The sequence below is a fragment of the Narcine bancroftii genome, chromosome 10 (genome assembly GCF_036971445.1).
Source record: "Narcine bancroftii isolate sNarBan1 chromosome 10, sNarBan1.hap1, whole genome shotgun sequence".
Taxonomy (NCBI): Eukaryota; Metazoa; Chordata; class Chondrichthyes; order Torpediniformes; family Narcinidae; genus Narcine; species Narcine bancroftii.
In genome coordinates, this window is record NC_091478.1 from 22,522,094 (window position 1) to 22,541,674 (window position 19,581).

Below are 19,581 nucleotides of genomic sequence, written 5' to 3' on the forward strand. Positions count from 1 at the left end.
GTATCGTGTTATATGTCTGCAAGCATCTTATGCCTGCAAGCATGTTTGCACCATACTGCACCGTGGACCAGAACACTGCTTCGTCAGATTGTACTGGTATAATCAGATGATAAATAAACAGTGCTAAATAAACATCCCCAACACCATGACCTTGGCCTCAACACCCCAATGTGTAAATGGATCCACAACTTCAGGCCTTAATCAGAGAGGATTGGCGACAGCACCTCCCCCACCATTATCCTCAGCAACGAGGCACAAGGTTGCATACTCCAGCCTCAACTATATTCCCTGTACACCAATGACTGCGTCGCCAAACACTGTGCCAACTCAGTCTAAAAATGACACCATTGTTCTAGGCAGGATTTAGAAACAATGTCAGAATATTGAAGAGTGAGAGGATTTTAGTGGCTTGGTGTCAGAATAACCACTTCCTCAACGTCAATAAGACTAAGAAGCTTAGTCATAGGCTTCCAGAAGAGGTGTGACTCTCATTCCCCAGCTGCATCAATAGCACAAAGGTGGAGATAGGAAATAGCTTTAAGTTCCTATGAGTAAACATTTCCAGTGACCTGCCCATCCATGTCAACACAATGGCCAAGAAAGTGCATTCAAAGCATCCAGTCAGGATACATTGCTGTGTGCTACAGGATGTGCTCCACCCAAGATTGGAAAAACTGTAGAGTGTAAACAGCTCAGAATTTCATACAAACTCTTCATCAACTGCATCTATACTTCCCACTGTCTTGTTAGCTTTTCAAGACTCACCCCCACCCTGGCTATATTCTTCCTTAGAAAGAAGATGGTGCACGAGTGCAAAATCATGCACCATCAGATTCAAGGAGAGTTTATTTCCCACCCTTATCAGATTCCTGAATGAACCTCACACAGGTAAAGTTGTTCTGTATTAACTGATCTCTCGAATCCTGCACGGGCTTTACTTGCTGTACTACATTCAGGATGTTCAGCTGGACTGCTCACAAAATAAACTTCTCACTGCACTTTGGCAGATGTGACAATTAAGTTGGACTTGAACTCAGAGCATCCTCTGAATTAATTTAGCATCATATTTGAAAGAGTAGAAGATTTTGCTTTGTCAATGTGGATTTGGTTCTTTGTAAACAAAAACCAGATTGACGTTATTATTTTGGTCGTGCAGTAATGTCGCCAGTGACCCATGGCAACTTTCTGCAGGCTGCAGATCCCCTACTAACTTTCCTGTTAAATCACAGTCTAGTGTGGGGACATGAATACCCCTGAGAACAAACCCCTGCAAAAGGTAGTGGACACAGCCCACAAGCAAAACCCTCCCTACCATTGAGATCAGCTACAGGGAACACTGCTGTCAGAGAATCATCGAGGATCCACACCAACCAGAAAAAAAACTGTTCTCATTACAACCATTAGGAAAGAGGTATAGGTGCCACAAAACTCACACCAGCAAGTTCAGGACCAGCTGCTACCCCTCCACCATCATACTCCTCAACAACAAAATGAATCATGGACTCATTTAGGGACCCTTTATGTGCTTTTTTTCCCCCCTCAGTACTGCACAGTTTGTTTACATGTTACCAGTAATTCTGCCTCGCCCACAGTAAAAAGAATCTCAGGGTTGTTTGTGATGTCATGTGTGTACAATGACAATAAATCTGCAATTTGAAATCTGGACCTGAAGCCCATTAGGCTTCGTGCTGCACATTTTCTTCATGGATAGACATAACCAACCAAGAACAATTCCTTTTTTGTGTGTGCTTTGAAACAACTTGCCAAATGCAAATAATCTCTTTGATTGGGCTGGTACTCCTTTATGGCATTTGTGTCTCAGCAGGTTAATACGAGCATGAGGAGAGCAACATTGCTCAAAATGGAACGATAAACCTGTAGATTCCGAATTATCTCAGAATATTTTACTTGGATTTTTAAAAATTCCACAATGCCATTTTCCAATTACAAAAAATAGTTTCATCACTGTATATAAAATGCTACTTGCTACAGTTCCAGGTGCATGGGGTTTATGGGTTGGGAAGACTGACATTACTATGCCACATTTTGACCAGCAGAGACCGGCCCCAGTGCAGGAGAAGCCAGACGGCTGTGACAGCCCGCACCAGCCGCCCCGACAGCCCCCACCGGCTCCTCCCACCCCGCTGCCCGACAGCCGCCGCCCCTCCCTGTGGCTCTTCACATAATCACATGATCCCTGCTTTGTGAACTGATGCTGGATTACCGACAAGGCTCTTTCAGGAGGCCAGAATACCCATATGAGGCTCTCAGGGTATCCACCTGAAAGAGCAGGAGGCGCTTCCAATGTGCACTTTCGAACCCTCCTCTGGGAGGGTTGAAGCTGGAGCACTGAAGTCCCCCTAGGCACCTAAATGCAATTGCCTGAAAGCAGATGCTAAGGGGCGGCCTGATGACACGATCAGCCAGAGACCCAACTCCCTGCTGCCTGACAGCCCTCTGCCACATGACCTGACAGCACCCCGCCGCTCAACAGCCCCTCCCCGCCGCCCCTGCCCTGATGGCCCATGCCGGCCGCCTCTGCCCAATAAGGCAGGGTCTGTCAGGCAGCGGGGCTGGGGGCTGTCAGGCAGCAGGGAGGGGGGCGACTGACAGGCAGCAGGGAAGGGGACTTCAGACAGTGGGGAAGGGCGGCCGGCCGCTCCTGCACCGGAGCCACTCTCTGCTGCTCAAAATGTGACATAGTAATGGCAGTCTTCCGTACCCATAAACCAAACACAGAGGGGTTACACCTGCGTGGGGGGGATTATGGGTAGGGAAGACGGCCATTGCTATGCCGCATATTTATAATGGGTAACATCAGTCGCTCCTCCTCCTTCAGATGTGGAGGCGCTACGAGATGCCTCTGGAAAAACCGGCCCTTTCAGATGGGCTGTAGCAGCCTTTTAGGGCTGCCACCTGAAAGGCGAGTCTTCAGGCTGGGATCCTGCAGCCGCCATCAAGGCAGAGGATGCACCTGAAATCGGCTACAGTGTCAGAGCACTTTAAATTTGATTTTTCTTCCAAAAAGGCCAGGCAAAATGAAAGCTACATTTGAACGCACAATAGCAAATAAAGCAGCATCGTGGAATATCAAATGGTCCTGACATTAAATCTTTCAACAAAATGCTGAATAGGCAGATCACATAAAATATGCAAGACAGCTCAGAATTCCTCAAATTCAATGCTTCTACTTTTCCCCACAATCTCCCCACACTTCCCATGTAGCCTTGTCCAAACAACAGTAACAATCCAGAAAAGTGAACATATAATGCTTGCAACATGCACTGCCAGAAAGTCAACAAAATACCTTGTGCTTCACTGGGGCAGCACAGTTAGTGCAGCGGTTTGCTCAACTCCATTACAAAGCCAATGACCTGGTTTTTATTTTAGCGCCATCTGCAAGCATCTGTGTCTGCATGGGTGCTCCATATTCCTCCCACCCTTCAAAATGCACGGGAGTTGCAGGTTAATTGAGATATTTGGGCAGCAAGGGCCTGTACTGTGCTGTATGTTTGTCTTTTTCTTTGGCTTGGCTTCGCGGACGAAGATTTATGGAGGGGGTAAAAAGTCCACGTCAGCTGCAGGCTCGTTTGTGGCTGACCAGTCCGATGCGGGACAGGCAGACACGATTGCAGCGGTTGCAAGGGAAAATTGGTTGGTTGGGGTTGGGTGTTGGGTTTTTCCTCCTTTGCCTTTTGTCAGTGAGGTGGGCTCTGCGGTCTTCTTCAAAGGAGGCTGCTGCCCGCCAAACTGTGAGGCGCCAAGATGCACGGTTTGAGGCGTTATGTTTGTATGTTTGTAAGTCTACAAAAAAAAACTCTTTCAATTCAATAATAAACTTCAAAAGTTCCATTACAATGTACACTCCTCATGTACAGACATCATGAAAATATCTATGTCAGTGAAAATACAACAGATTTCTAAATATTACCATCACTAAATATAACATACATCTGAACCACCCATTCATACAAGATGAAAGGAAATGTCTGGATCAAATATGCTTTTAATATTCCTTCACATTGGCCTTCTCTTGCTGGTTCCATGGACCTACACCATAGCAACTCTAACAAAGGAATGTCTTGTCTTTGGCTTGGCTTCGCGGACAAAGATTTATGGAGGGGGTAAAAGTCCACGTCAGCTGCAGGCTCGTTTGTGGCTGACAAGTCCGATGCGGGACAGGCAGACACGGTTGCAGCGGTTGCAGGGGAAAATTGGTTGGTTGGGGTTGGGTGTTGGGTTTTTCCTCCTTTGTCTTTTGTCAGTGAGGTGGGCTCTGCGGTCTTCTTCAAAGGAGGTTGCTGCCCGCCAAACTGTGAGGCGCCAAGATGCACGGTTTGAGGCGTTATCAGCCCACTGGCAGTGGTCAATGTGGCAGGCACCAAGAGATTTCTTTAGGCAGTCCTTGTACCTTTTCTTTGGTGCACCTCTGTCACGGTGGCCAGTGGAGAGCTCGCCATATAACACGATCTTGGGAAGGCGATGGTCCTCCATTCTGGAGACGTGACCCATCCAGCGCAGCTGGATCTTCAGCAGCGTGGACTCGATGCTGACGACCTCTGCCATCTCGAGTACTTCGACGTTAGGGATGAAAGCGCTCCAATGGATGTTGAGGATGGAGCGGAGACAACGCTGGTGGAAGCGTTCTAGGAGCCGTAGGTGGTGCCGGTAGAGGACCCATGATTCGGAGCCCAACAGGAGTGTGGGTATGACAACGGCTCTGTATACGCTTATCTTTGTGAGGTTTTTCAGTTGGTTGTTTTTCCAGACTCTTTTGTGTAGTCTTCCAAAGGCGCTATTTGCCTTGGCGAGTCTGTTGTCTATCTCATTGTCGATCCTTGCATCTGATGAAATGGTGCAGCCGAGATAGGTAAACTGGTTGACCGTTTTGAGTTTTGTGTGCCCGATGGAGATGTGGGGGGGCTGGTAGTCATGGTGGGGAGCTGGCTGATGGAGGACCTCAGTTTTCTTCAGGTTGACTTCCAGGCCAAACATTTTGGCAGTTTCCGCAAAACAGGACGTCAAGCGCTGAAGAGCTGGCTCTGAATGGGCAACTAAAGCGGCATCGTCTGCAAAGAGTAGTTCACGGACAAGTTGCTCTTGTGTCTTGGTGTGAGCTTGCAGGCGCCTCAGATTGAAGAGACTGCCATCCGTGCGGTACCGGATGTAAACAGCGTCTTCATTGTTGGGGTCTTTCATGGCTTGGTTCAGCATCATGCTGAAGAAGATTGAAAAGAGGGTTGGTGCGAGAACACAGCCTTGCTTCACGCCATTGTTAATGGAGAAGGGTTCAGAGAGCTCATTGCTGTATCTGACCCGACCTTGTTGGTTTTCGTGCAGTTGGATAATCATGTTGAGGAACTTTGGGGGGCATCCGATGCGCTCTAGTATTTGCCAAAGCCCTTTCCTGCTCACGGTGTCGAAGGCTTTGGTGAGGTCAACAAAGGTGATGTAGAGTCCTTTGTTTTGTTCTCTGCACTTTTCTTGGAGCTGTCTGAGGGCAAAGACCATGTCAGTAGTTCCTCTGTTTGCGCGAAAGCCGCACTGTGATTCTGGGAGAATATTCTTGGCGACACTAGGTATTATTCTATTTAGTAGAATCCTAGCGAAGATTTTGCCTGCAATGGAGAGCAACGTGATTCCCCTGTAGTTTGAGCAGTCTGATTTCTCGCCTTTGTTTTTGTACAGGGTGATGATAGTGGCATCACGAAGATCCTGAGGCAGTTTTCCTTGGTCCCAACAAAGCTTGAAAAACTCATGCAGTTTGGCATGCAGAGTTTTGCCGCCAGCCTTCCAGACCTCTGGGGGGATTCCATCCATACCTGCTGCTTTGCCACTTTTCAGTTGTTCGATTGCCTTATATGTCTCATCCAAAGGAATGTAGCACTGGCAGAAAACAACCACAATCACAGAGTAGAGATAACCAAGAACTTCGGTTGTCTGAGAATAATCTTGCAATTGTTCAGACTGTTCATCTTTGGGGAAGAGAGATATAGCCTTTCAAATGTAACATAGAACAGAAACTACACTGAGTCAAATATAAAAATCACTTTTCAAAGACACAACTATCAATTAACAAAATATCACTGATAATGCAGCAGTCACCTTGCCTGCTATTTTGGCAGTGAATCACTTAACCTACACCCACCTCTCTAATTTAATTCTTTCATAGGTAACCAAATAAACATTTAAATGTGCCATTCACAAGAGCTGCCACAGTTAGAATGACAAACTTGCATCATTCACATCAGCTAATCTGGTGCGAATGGAAGCCAGGTGGGTTCAAAGTATACAGGTTTGGGGGAGGGTAACAAGAGAAAGAAGACTAAAATAGATCTTTTAATGATTTTCACCTTACCAGTAGTGTTATTCAACTTGATCTACAGATAAAACAGATCAAATTTCTACTGCAAATTTGATTAAAATACATTAAATGTTGAATGTTAAAGATTACTCTTTGTAAAATGTAAATGAACATTTACCTCAATAAATTTTTAAAATGCAACAAAGCAGTTAAAATAACAAAAAAAAACACAACTGCTGGAGAAACTCAGCAGGTCAAACAGAGCCTTTATGTTAGCAATGATAAAGGTAAATCACCAACATTTCAGGCTTGAGCCCTTCACCAATGTATATCAACATGATTTGTCTATAGACTAAAATGCTTCCTGAATTTGAGTATCTATCTGTGATATGAAAACAGGGAATGGAAATAACTGTTCAGACAAACAAGTTGTCTTGGCATACAAATCTATAAACTGGGAGGTAGAAAGGGGGGGGGGGGGGTGTTCATAAAAGGGGAAAGAATGCAATTAATCACCAATGTTCCTGCTCCTGATTTATACCCAGTGACTGAAAATTCAAAATGTGCACATGTTTGCAAAATCAGAAACAACTGCTTACTGAGACATTCATTAAGACTAATTAAGACACCATTCACATTCAAACTCTAAAAGACAAGGTGTACTAAAGAATTAAATTAATATAGGCAACCACAAATTCCAGTATTAAAAGGTTAATTTCTCGCACACACAGAAGGAATTTATTTAGGCATCTGTGTATTTGGATTTTCAGAAGGCCTTTGACCAAATGTCTCACATGAGGCTACCAAAAGATTAGAGCCCATGGTATAAGATCCATACTAGCATGGGTAGAGAATTGGCTGATTGTCAGCAAGCAGAGTAGGAATACAGGGATCACATTCTGGTTGGCTACCAGTTGCTACCGGTGTTCCACAGTGTTAGGCCACTTTTTTGTCTTGTATGTTAATTTAGATTATGGAATGAATGGCTTTGTGGCCAAATTTGCAGATGATATGGTCAGTGGAGGAGCAGGTAGTAAAGATAAACAGGGAGGCTGCAGAAGGATTTAAATAGATTAGAATGGGCAGAGAAGTGCCAAATCAAATATAATGTCAGAAAGTGTTACAGTTGAAAATACCAGATGCAAAGGATATGTTGGCGGTGATGCAACCTGAGGGGAGTACCCAGGAAATGGCCAGGGAAATGGTTGTTGGGAGACAGGGGGCTCAGGGAAGGGACCAACTTTCAAGGCAACCAGAATCCCAGGGGCACTTGAGCCCAGAGCCCAAAGGATAGTAAGAGCACGAGGAGGGGGTGTGCGGGAGATCTCGGACCCACGACAGAAGGCGTGAGCACGTCAAGAGATGGAGGAAACAGTCCCCCCCCGAACAGTGAGCACTAGGCACCCGACTGTGAAGCGTGACAGCGATAGACAAGGGGGGCAGGGGGGGTTCACAGGAGACCTTAGACCCGCAATGGCAGAGGCTACAACTGACTCATCTAGTGATGAGGGAAGGAGCACGACAGCTGGCAGACATGGGAGGAGAGGTGCAAGAGATCTTGATTCTGCAGAGGCAACTGATGCCACGACAGGTCCATCCAGTGATGGTGGCGTGACATGGTGGCCAGTAGCAGCAGCAAGAGGGAAGATGTCAGACAACACAAGGCGGCCAAGATGGTGGTGGCAGGAAAAGGAGAGGAAACTTGTAGGTTATCTTGGAGGGGATGGAGAAAATGGAAAAACGATCAACTTTGGACTTAAGCAACAAAAAAAAGGACAGTTGAACATGAAGCTGCATAGATGTGAAAATGTTTTAAAGGTTTTAAAAGGAAGAGGAGCTGAGATACAGGAGTGAACAGGAGAAAATGAGGATAGAACAGTAAACCTGGAGAAAGAGGTGACAACGTGGCGGGGGGGGGGGGGGGCGTGGAAACTAGTCGCACCTCTGGCAGAAAATTGATGCCCTAGAAAATTATAATAGATGAAACATAATAAAATTGCGGAAAAGGGGGAGAAACCCTGTGGTCTTTTCCCAGCACTGGTTGATGGAGACCCTGGGGAGGCAATGGAAATAGAATGGGCCCATTGGTCCTTCTCATGCCAGGTCCCTGGTCAGAGGCCTTGCTCAGTGCTGGTGAAGCTGTTGCTTTTGTATGCTGTGGTCACTGGGGCAAAAGCAAAAGGTGGGGATGGACACTTGAACTGGATGGCAACAAAGTGTTTTTCTATCCAGACATGTGGGATACTGCTGTGCCAAAGGAAAGAGCTGAGCCATTAAAGAGGGTAGCAAAGCAGAAGGGATACGAGAGTACAATTAGATACCCAGCCACTTTGAAGATATCAGTGCTGGGGTCGGGGGAAAAGAGAGAGAAAATTCTTCTCCGAAGCAAAGAAAGCCTCACAGTTTGTCAGGGAGCTTCCAGTTTGTAATAACTAATAATATTGGAATGGAAATTATTACAGTGTTTTGGGTTAACAATAATTAAGAGTTTAAAAGAAGCAGTCAATGTTTCATAGAAAGTGAGAATAAACAAAGAAAGCCTCACAGTTTGTCAGGGAGCTTCCAGTTTGTAATAACTAATAATATTGGAATGGAAATTATTACAGTGTTTTGGGTTAACAATAAATAAGAGTTTAAAAGAAGCAGTCAATGTTTCATAGAAAGTGAGAATGTATTGTAAATAATGATAGTGGACTAATAAGAATTAAGAGTTCACTGTATGAGCACAAAAATAATAGGGAAAGAATGTGACAAGAATGGTCTGGGGTGCTTGGGGGAGGTGGGTGGAGAAGTAGATAGGTGCAAGACACACAACCTATTATATGGAGGGGGATGGTGACAAAGCGGGGTAAAATAGTCACCAAAAGAGGAAGAGGGGGACAATGGATGGAACAAGGATATGAATGGGTGATCTACATGGGGTTGATTAGCTGTCTTAATATAATTTTTTTTCCTCTTCTTTGGGGCTTGTTGTTTTTGTTCTTGTCTCATCTTTCCAGGGTTTGTTGCTGGCTAGCGGGCTGAAGCAGATGGCTGAAGGTAAACAGGTTGGATAAAAGATGGATAAGGGTGGTGGAGGTTCAGAAGAAACAGGTCTGATAGTCTCCGGGACAATGGCTAAGAGCATAAAGAACATTAGTTTCAATGTTAATGGCTTGAACGGGAGGGTGAAGAGGATAAGAGTTCTTGGCACACATTTTTAAAATGGGAGCAAATCTGGCCTTTCTCCAAGAAACTCACTTAACAGAGTGAGAACACCAAAATTTAAAAAGAGGATAGATGGGCCAGGTAATAGCCTCACCATTTAGCTCAAAGGCAAGGGGGAGGCAATTCTGATAGGGAAGAGTGCTCCATTTGAAGTGCAGAGTCTGACTACAGATAAAACAGGAAAATTTATATTGCTGCACTGTCAGATATATTCAGAACCATGGACCTTAGTAAACGTGCATGTTCCCAACTTCGATGACGAAAAGTTCATGCAGGATATTTTCCTGAGATTGACAAAGGAAAAAGAGAATATCTTGGTTGGGGAAGATTTTAATTTTTGTCTGGATCCTGTCCTAGATAAGTAAACAAAGAAAATAACTAAAACAAAGGCGGCTATTGGCAGTATGAAGGAACTGAATTTGATAGATATATGGAGACAAACATCCGAGGGAGAGGGACGACAAGGCAATATGACTCCTACTCTAGAATAGGTTTTTTTCCTGGCTTCAGCCCATGTCGATGGTAGGATCATGGAGGCGGAGTACACAGCAAGACTTCTCTCAGACCATTCACCCATGATATTAACAATGAAAATGCCAGATAAGCAGGATACAGCATACTGATGGCATCTCAATGCATTGCTGCTAAAGAAGCCAAGTTTTGTTTTATAAGAGTGCAGATAAACATGTTCTGTGAGTCCAACTGTACCTCTATTCCAGATAAATTCCTTTCATTGGACACCCTCAAAGCATATTTGAGGGGTTAAATAATTGGATACACTAAAACAGCAAAGAAAGAATACAAGTGGACAGATTAGAACAAAAAAATTGCTCACCAGGAAAAGAACTTCCAAAAATTGGGCTCAGTGGATTGATTTGGGCTGGATGCAGATAAGCATTTGATAGATTGGAGTGGGACTTTTTATTCAAAGTGCTGGAAAAATTGGAGCTTGGGCCAATTTTTATAAGTCTTCCCACTATCAAGATCAAATAGACAAGGGTAACCACTATCTACAGCTCTATTCATATTGGCCACAGAACCGCTGGCTGACGCCATTTGCCAGGATCCAGACATCAAAGGTTTTAGAGCAGGCCAGAAAGAACATAAAATCAATTTATTAGTCAATGACATACTAATATATCTGTCAGACCCAGCAAACTCATTATCCAAGCTGCACTCTACTCTGGAGGACTATGGGGAGATCTCCGGGCACAAGTCAATTGGGATAAGAGCAAAATCATGCCACTTACCAAGGGGGATTATAGTCAATGTCAAGAAAACAGCCATTTAAAGTGGCAACAAAATGGGATCAAATACCTAGGAGTCAGAATAGACAATATCTTGAATAATTTATATAAATTAAATTACACCTCCTTGCTGGGAAGAATTCAGGATCAACCGCAGTAAAATGAACGTGTTGCCGAGGCTTCAGTACCTCTTCCCAACATTGCCCGTGGTGTTGCCCCAGATTCTTCCAAATTTTGCTTTCACGAATAAGGACATTTCTGTGGAACGGAAAGGTGGTCAGGGTCTCTTTCAAAAAATTGACCTGGGATTATAGTCAGGCGGATTATGAATACTGGACTTTAAGAAATACTATTAGGCAGCCAAGTCGAGATATATCACCCCTCTCTTGGGTGGGGGGGGGGGGTCCCATCCTGGGCACAAATTTGGCCTGCACGTGGTAGTGAGAAGTTAGCTGAGGACTTCATTTATAAGTGGGACACTAAATTGTTGTCTGGAATGAGCAGCCCCAAACTGAAATAAATAATTGCTAACTGGAATAAGATCAACCAATATTTCGGAATCAAATTTTTGCTCCAAAAAACATCCCAGATTCCAAATACCGTTGACAGTGCGTAACAAGATCGTGGACACCTGGCATTGTAATGGTGTCAGGTGCATAGAGGACTGTCATGAGCATTGATATTTCTTTGAAAAATATGAGAATTTTGAATCAAAGGCATTTTAGGTGATATACATTTATTTTATTTCATACATTATTCATGTTTCAATAATGGTGTATCACCAACCATTAATTTCAGTATCTATCTTCTGATTTTCTCTCTCCTATTTTATTGAATTCTATTTTAACCCATGCCAATTATTTCCCTTTCAAAAAAATAAAGAAGCAAGAGATCTCATTTGAGCTGCTTGGTAATAATTTTTAAAATTAGGAGCTGCAGGCTTCCCAATTCACATTTCTTCTTTAAAGAAGCTCTTGATATTTTACCTTTCCAGAGGAATTTCTTTACATATTTATTCAATTCTTAAAAAAAGTTGAGGTATTAAAATAGATAATGTTTGGAAAAGATATTGTATTCTTTGCAATATATTCATCTTAATATAGTTAACCCTTCCCACCAAAGTTATAGGTGAATTAATCCATTTTAAAAAAAATCTTCCTCAATCTTTTTAAGTAATGGTAAATAATTCATTTTGTACAAATTTTTTTCAAATTATTATCCTTATGAATACCTAAATATTTAATACCCTGTTTTGGCCATTTAAACTGATTATCCCTTTGACATTGAGTATAATCAGCTGTCGTTAATGATACAATTTCACTTTTACCCCATTTATTTTATAACCCAAAACTTTCCCATATTCTTCCAATTGATCATAATTTTTATAAATATGTCTCCGGTTCAGTCAAATATATTAAAACATAATCTGCAAGTAAACTAATTTTATGTTCTTAGTGACCTATCCTAAACCCTTTAATTTCCAAATCACCCCATATTACTTGAGAAAGAAGATCTATAGCTAAAATAAACAACGCAGAAGATAAGGCCATTTATCTAGCTAATTGATATTTGTCCATTAGTCACTACTTTAGCTTTAGAATTATTATGCAGTGCCCCAATTCCAATTTACGATATTCAATCCAAATCTAAATTTTTCCAACACCTTAAACAAAAATAATCCCATTCCAATCTATGAAACACTTTTTCTGCATTTAAAGCCACTGCGACATTCAAATCAGCTTTTTTTGCACTAAATGAATTATAATAATCTAAATACATTTCTTTACTTAAAAAAAAACCTGTTTGATCCATATTTATTAATTTAGGAAGCAATTTAGTCAATCTATTTGCCAAAATTTTCACAACAATGTTGAAATTTGCATTTAATAATGAAATAGGTCTACAAGATGAGGGTTTTAAGGGATCTCTATCCTTTTCAGGAATCACTGTAATTATTGCCGTCGAAAATTATTCTGGGAGAGTATGGGTTTCCATAGCCTGATCTAATACTTAATAAATCTTTAAATTCTTTATACAAGCAAAAATCCATCTTCTCCTGGAGATGTATCATTCTGTAATTAACTCATGGCTTCTCTCACCTCTACCTCTATAAAAAGGAAGATTCAGCTCAAACTGCTCTTCCAAACAGACTAGGCAACATTATCTGTGATAAATAACTGTCTTTTAAAGAATCCGAACTAAATAGTTTCAAATAAAAATGTTTAATTCATAATATCTGTTGTTTTACAATTGCTTTCTCAGTTTTATAAGTTTGCAATGTATTATACTGAATTTTATTTTGTTAATTAATTGTCTATTTTTATCTTTAAAGAGATATAAAGAGTATTTTTAGGTATGCCAACTATAAAGAGTTAATTACATATCAGCTTCAACATATATTTTGCACTGGGAAGGGAAAAATACAATTTGGGAAACTGAGAAACCACTATTCCGAGCTCAGAGGATCCCAAAACACAGCAGCAATAGAAATTCACCAAGACAAATGGTTACTTAAACAAAAGTTGCTTTTAATTTTCTTTAAACATAAAAATAGGATCAAACTTTAACTTAACCCCCCCCCCTTGTAATTCTAAGCGCACATGTAATGTGTATATGTTCAGTAAAGTCCTTTGCTTTCATAGTCCAATCATTCACTTCTCCAAGTTCACCAGTATCAGGCAATTCTTATACTGTGCTCAAAATTTAACATACATGATTCTTTACCAAGCTCTGGTGCTTAAAGTTAAATGGTTACCATTCAGGAAGGTTCTTGTTGGTTTCAGAGAGATATTTGTTGCTCGTTGGACAAACACAAACTGATTTCCCCCAATCAGTCACTTCAGTGTCTTGCCGAAGAAACTTTCCCCATTATGGGTTTTCCAAATTATGACCTCTTCTTCCAGGTCACCACTGAATTTCTCTTGTTTCCCTTTTTTCAGGAGAAATCCTCTAGCCAGCCATTTCCTCTTGCAAGGACTACAAGGGTTTCCAACAGGCTGAACTCAGAACTCACAACCCGTCTTCAAAATTGGGTTTTCAACAAGCCTGTCAGTTTGCCTTGTTGTAGTCAACAGCAGCTGACGTGGACATTTACCCCCTCCATAAATCTTAGTCCGCGAAGCCAAGCCAAAGAAGAAATCTCAAAAAGCTACTGCAGAACAGACCTCTCTCTCTGCTTTAAACAAATCTTTCATCAGCACTTGAGCCCTGACTTTTCCATTTGCACCTGAAAGCAGTTCCATTGTCTCTGCAAAGTCACAAAGCTTGAATGTCTGGCTTCAGCAAAGCTCTTGCATTTTAAACGATATGTGAAGTCCAAGTATTGGTTTGTGAAGTGACCTACACTAAATCCCCACAATCTAACTCTTAAAAACAGGTTTATATACAACATATAACCCGTAACACCACAATCACTTCATGATTTTCACATCTGCTTTGCTCTATTACAGTGCTTCAGTGTATTGGATTCTTCCTACAGATATTAATCCCTTTACAAATGTAAAATATCAGACTACAGTATTCACAGGAAACTAGTAGCTAACAATATGCAAGTGTACGGCTGTCTTTACCTTAGCATTAAAGCAACAGACTCAACACAGACTCCACTGGCCACCGTGACAGAGGTGCACCAAAGAAAAGGTACAAGGACTGCCTAAAGAAATCTCTTGGTGCCTGCCCCATTGACCACCGCCAGTGGGCTGATATCGCCTCAAACCGTGCATCTTGGCGCCTCACAGTTCGGCGGGCAGCAACCTCCTTTGAAGAAGACCGCAGAGCCCACCTCACTGACAAAAGGCAAAGGAAGAAAAACCCAACACCCAACCCCAACCAACCATTTTTCCCCTGCAGCCGCTGCAACCGTGTCTGCCTGTCCCGCATCGGACTTGTCAGCCACAAACGAGCCTGCAGCTGACGTGGACTTTTACCACCTCCATAAATCTTCGTCCGCGAAGCCAAGCCAAAGAAAAGAAAGCAACAGACTCAATCCAAATCAATACTAGATTCTCACACTCTCATATTCCAGTTTACAAAATGTTCCAATTCCATAAACTTTTATCTCAAAAGTATTCAACAGCTTTGTATGGTCTACAGTCACTCACTGTGTCCCTTCCTTGCTGAGCAATTTGGAAAAAATGTTAACAAAAATTAGACAGAAATAAGCCTCACAAAAATAAAATCAGCTCTGCAAGGTTTTGCAAGATTACGGTTGGTCCAAAACAATGCCCTTTAGCACATTAAAAACAATTCAAATAAATTATTTACAAAATACAGTATTATTAATAAAATGGAGGAAAATATGGTTATATAATTTTTTTAAAAATAAACCTTAATTCCTTCAACGTTCCTTCCTGACAGTGTTCCAATTGAGTGAGTCACAAGTTTTAGACCTCAGTTCAGCGATCGGGGTTTGATCCACTGTCAGCCAATCAGAACCAGTGTTGTGGCAAAACCGCATTAACTTGTGCTCTTTCACAGTTTGCTTGGGAGAGCAGACTCAATATAAACCAAGATGATGTGTAAATTAATAGGAAACAGATAACAATGACTGGAAATGTCGCGTGAACCAGGTGGTGGTTGCAGTAAACACAAGCCTGGGTGTGAAGCAAATAAACATCTTGAGCAGAAAAAAGGGCAGTAAAAAAAAATTGTTCGGGGGCCAAAATATCACAGATGATAAGGAGTCAAAGCAGACAACGTTGGAGTTGGAAAAATAGCGAAACAGTGTGTGAAAAAGGGTAGGCAAGGGCAACTGGTGTGTCAAGGGATGCGAGGAGAATGAAATTACACTTGAATTCGTGTCATCAGTGCTCGAAAGTTCAGAGGGTGAATGGAGTTGCTTTTGTGTGGCAGGTTTCAATGGGGTGCCCAGGGGGACACGGCAGGGGTGCCCAGGGGGACACGGCAGGGGTGCCCAGGGGGACACGGCATGGAAGAGGCTGACGGAGGGAGGGAGGCAACGTTCACACGCTGCTGCCAGGAGAGGGCGAAGGGGGGGGGGGGGTGCACGGGAGCCCTATCGTCGAAGAGAGTGGGGGTCGGGGGGGGAAGAGGAAGAGAAAGTCACTTAATCAATCAAGATGGGTGGAGGAAGGAGAGCCAAAAGCCCCTTCTTAGAGGGGATAGTGTGGGGACGAGGTACAGGAGTGGGGGGGTGATGCGTGAGGCCCGCGCTCCTGTCGTCAAGGTGGGGGGGTGATGCGTGAGGCCCGCGCTCCCGTCGTCAAGGTGGGGGGGGTGATGCGTGAGGCCCGCGCTCCCGTCGTCAAGGTGGGGGGGTGATGCGTGAGGCCCGCGCTCCCGTCGTCAAGGAGGCGGGGGTGATGCGTGAGGCCCGCGCTCCCGTCGTCAAGGAGGCGGGGGGTGATGCGTGAGGCCCGCGCTCCCGTCGTCAAGGAGGCGGGGGGAGGGAACACAGGCCTGGACGTCAAGGATACGAGCGAAGAGATAAAAACAGGCAATGACGGGGCTGCGGCCAGCAGAACAACCGGGAGGAGGACCAGCACCTTCTTCCCCCAGCTCAAGGCCAATAGGTCAGTACACCGATTGCAGCCATGGAGAGCAGTCTGGGGCGGGCCTGGGACCAGTCGCTTACCCTTTGCCGGGAACCAGCGGCTTTCGCTTCTTCATGGTTTCGTCCACGGGCCGTCAGCCATCACATCTTTCACCCTTCCCCGACCTTGCACCCCTATACTTGTTCTTCCTGCTTTCCCTGGGAAACCTCAGTTCCCGCTCTCCGTTCCCATCATCGGACTCAACCGCGGGCCTCTCCCCCCAAACCACGTCCTGGCGGGCGCGTCAGGCGGGCCGGCCGGGCGCGGGGGCACATGGGAAATGCAGTCTCCCCGCGGAAGAGGCTGCCCGCGGAACCTGCGCGGCCTCGAGGAGAACTACAGGCTCCACGATGCACCGGGTGGTGCTTGATTCAGCTTCTCGACGGTCCATGAACCAGCAGAAATACAAAGAAAGCCCGAAATTTATGAACGCCAGAGTTATTTTTATTGTTTTAAAAAAGGTTACACTTTTACACTGAATGAGTGGGTTTTTCATTATTTCACTTCCAATTATCGCTCTCTATTGGAGTTAACTCTTTAGACAAGTTTTCCACGAGTTCTTTCAATCTGCCTCTTGACCAACTAAGGTGTTTGTTTCCCGCTGGAACGGGTGCTTTCCTACTTTAGAATTGATTAAAGCATCTCACTGAGGAGCTTGTTCTGTTTAATTGCACTTTTCTCAGTAGCACTGTATTCGGTACCTTTCTTGAATGTGGCATCATCTGTTGGGTTGTTGGGATAACTCGCCAAAATGTGCGCTAAATCGACCCACTCCACAACAATCTAATGTTTCCCTACCTCACATCCTTAACTCTATTTGTCTTAACACTTGTCTCAGAGTCTTTTGAATGTCTCCCTTATAAATGAATGAAATAAAAAGGTCTATCCATCACAGAGCTTTGTATACTCGATTTTGCATTTAACAACTTTAGATATTTACTCGTGCATCCCATTTTCTTGAGAAGAATGTATTCGGATTATATTTTTCCCTGAAGCAACTCTTCAGGGTTAAAGTAAAAACAATATGCTGGAAGTACTCAGCAGGTCAAACAGTGTACTTTATAAAGCAGAGATAAAGATATATAACCAACATTTCAGGCTTGAGCCCTACATCAAGGTATGATTTTTAAAAAATAAATAACCCATGTTTAAAGTTGAGCTTTTCATCAAGATATGAGCAAAATGTAGACAGGGATGAAGGACGCCTGCAACGATGGTTATGTTTATTTATCTTTGCTATGCAAAGTACACATGTTTGACCTGCTGAGTTTCTCCAGCACTGTTTTCACTTCAACCATGGTTTCTGCAGACTTTTGTGTTTTACTTCTTCAGGGTTGAGAATGATTTTCCACTCCAGTTCTAAATTGATCTGTAGTCTCTACCACAATGGAGTAGGGAAGTTGTTGAGCAGTGTGTGAGTTGCTGAGTTCCTGCCCTTTTCACAGACCTCCATGTGCTCCTGATGAAGAGTCTCGAGGTTCTCAAAGACATCTTGAATGCTCCTTGGACACTTTGATAAGCCCCTGACAGCCAAGAGCTCCAACAAATTGGTGAAGATTTGCAGAGATAATTTTTTTCTAACTCGTCCCAAGATGGCTCCATCTGTGAAGTTGTGATATAGTGCTAATCTATTTACGGAGTCAAAAGTAAAACTGGCACAAAGATCATGGAAAACTGGAGCCAAATTACACCGGGAGGAATAAAGCTCTAACTACTGCAGTTAATGAATGCATAAATGAAGTAGGAGGATTTGGAGCACATTCAAATGCGATTGAAGCTAAAGCTGTGACTGAAATTAAATAATGGTAGTGTTTAGAACCATGTTGGGAAGGGATGACTTATGTCACAAAGCAACACACATATTACTTTCCACAAAACTGCTGGCTTCTTAAAAAGGGGGAAGATAAAACATCAACTTTTAAGAGGAACAACCCAAAGGAAGAACTGTGTTCCGTTTTACTGATTGCTGCAGTAACAAGTGCTTATCCAGGCTCAAATATAACACCCCTTCTGGCCTACTGCAGGGGGAAAATATTGTACCTGCAGGTAGGTAATTTTGGGAGGCTGGCCCCACCTTGCCAACTGTCAATCACTGGCCCATATAAAGACTCGATCCGGCCCTTTCCTAAACCAGTCGGTCACATGGAACTGGAGGCTATACACATATCCAGTTCTTTCTACTTTAAGCTGATTAAAGCCTGTTGTACATTCTTTTTGAGTTTTGTGTTGTTTGCTGCACCACAGTTCTATAGACAAATAGACCCTTGGAATCCTCTGGACCCATGCAGAATTAGTTGGTCCAGTGAAAAAAACCATACACTGCTCTGAATTGAATCTACAGAGAAGCCAAAAGCAATGGACATAAGAACTTGAGCACGAGCATAAGTAGTCCATCTGCTCCAATTTGTTTTTGTTTCGCCATATAATAAGATCATGGCTCAACTGGCCATCGACTCAGCTCCACCCCTCTATCTTTTCTGCCATTGCCTTTATTCTGCTACGATGCAAAAATCTATCTAGCTGTGTCTTAAATATATTTTATGTGACAGCCTCTACTACTTACTTGGTCAGAGAATTCCACAGATTCAGTACTTTGGGAAAACCAGTTTCTCTTCATCTCCATCCTAAATCATGAGACTGTGTACCCTAATTCTAGTCTCTCCTACCAATGGAAACAACTTTCCTGTCTCTATCTTGTATATTCTTTTCATAATTTTGTGTTTCCAGAAGATTTAAATTTTAATTTTGACATTCAGCATGGTAACAGGCCATTTCAGCCCATAAGTCCATACTGTCCAATTTACATCCAATTAACCTGCACCTCCAGTACATTTTGAATGGTGGAAGGAAACCAGAGCCCCTGGGGAAAACCCACATAGACGCAGGGAGAATGTACAAACTCCTTACAGACAGTGCTGGTTTTGAACCCCGGTCCCAATTGCTGGCGCTGTAAAGGTGTTGTGACTCCCAAGAACTTAAATTTGCTCACCCTCTCCACCTCTGATCCCCCAATGATCACTGGATTGTATACCTCTGGAATCAACCTTTTCAACTTCCTCTGCACTGCCTTCAAAGCTAATATATCCTCCCTCAAGTAAGGAGACTGGAACTGTGGGAAATACTCCAGGTGCAGCCTTACCAGGACCCTGTACCTAACCTCCCTGCTCTTAACTTTAATCTCATAAGCATGAAGGCCAACATTCCATTTGCCTTCTTTATTAACTGTTGCACCTGCAAGATAACTTTTTACGATTCATGCTCAAGCACTCCC

At 43.3% G+C, this 19,581-nt stretch overlaps 2 protein-coding genes across 9 annotated transcripts in view; one reads left to right on the forward strand and one right to left on the reverse strand.

The window, feature by feature from the left end:
* The window catches only part of slf2 (SMC5-SMC6 complex localization factor 2), a 102,671-nt gene extending 86,106 nt beyond the window's left edge, over window positions 1-16,565 (reverse strand). For 5 of the 6 annotated variants that reach the window (XM_069900105.1, XM_069900106.1, XM_069900104.1 and 2 more), the window contains exon 1: window positions 16,352-16,565. In XM_069900105.1, the coding sequence (XP_069756206.1) occupies window positions 16,352-16,386 (35 nt within the window). In that variant the 5' untranslated portion in view covers window positions 16,387-16,565. Of the gene's footprint in view, window positions 1-15,084; window positions 16,135-16,351 lie in introns of those variants that run through there. The other variant, XM_069900108.1, reaches the window with a different exon arrangement.
* Window positions 16,044-19,581, forward strand: part of mfsd13a (major facilitator superfamily domain containing 13A) — a 92,262-nt gene continuing 88,724 nt past the window's right edge. For all 3 annotated transcript variants that reach the window (XM_069900135.1, XM_069900143.1, XM_069900139.1), the window contains exon 1: window positions 16,044-16,289. The gene's annotated coding sequence lies outside the window, so the exon portion shown is untranslated. The remainder of the gene's footprint in view (window positions 16,290-19,581) is intronic.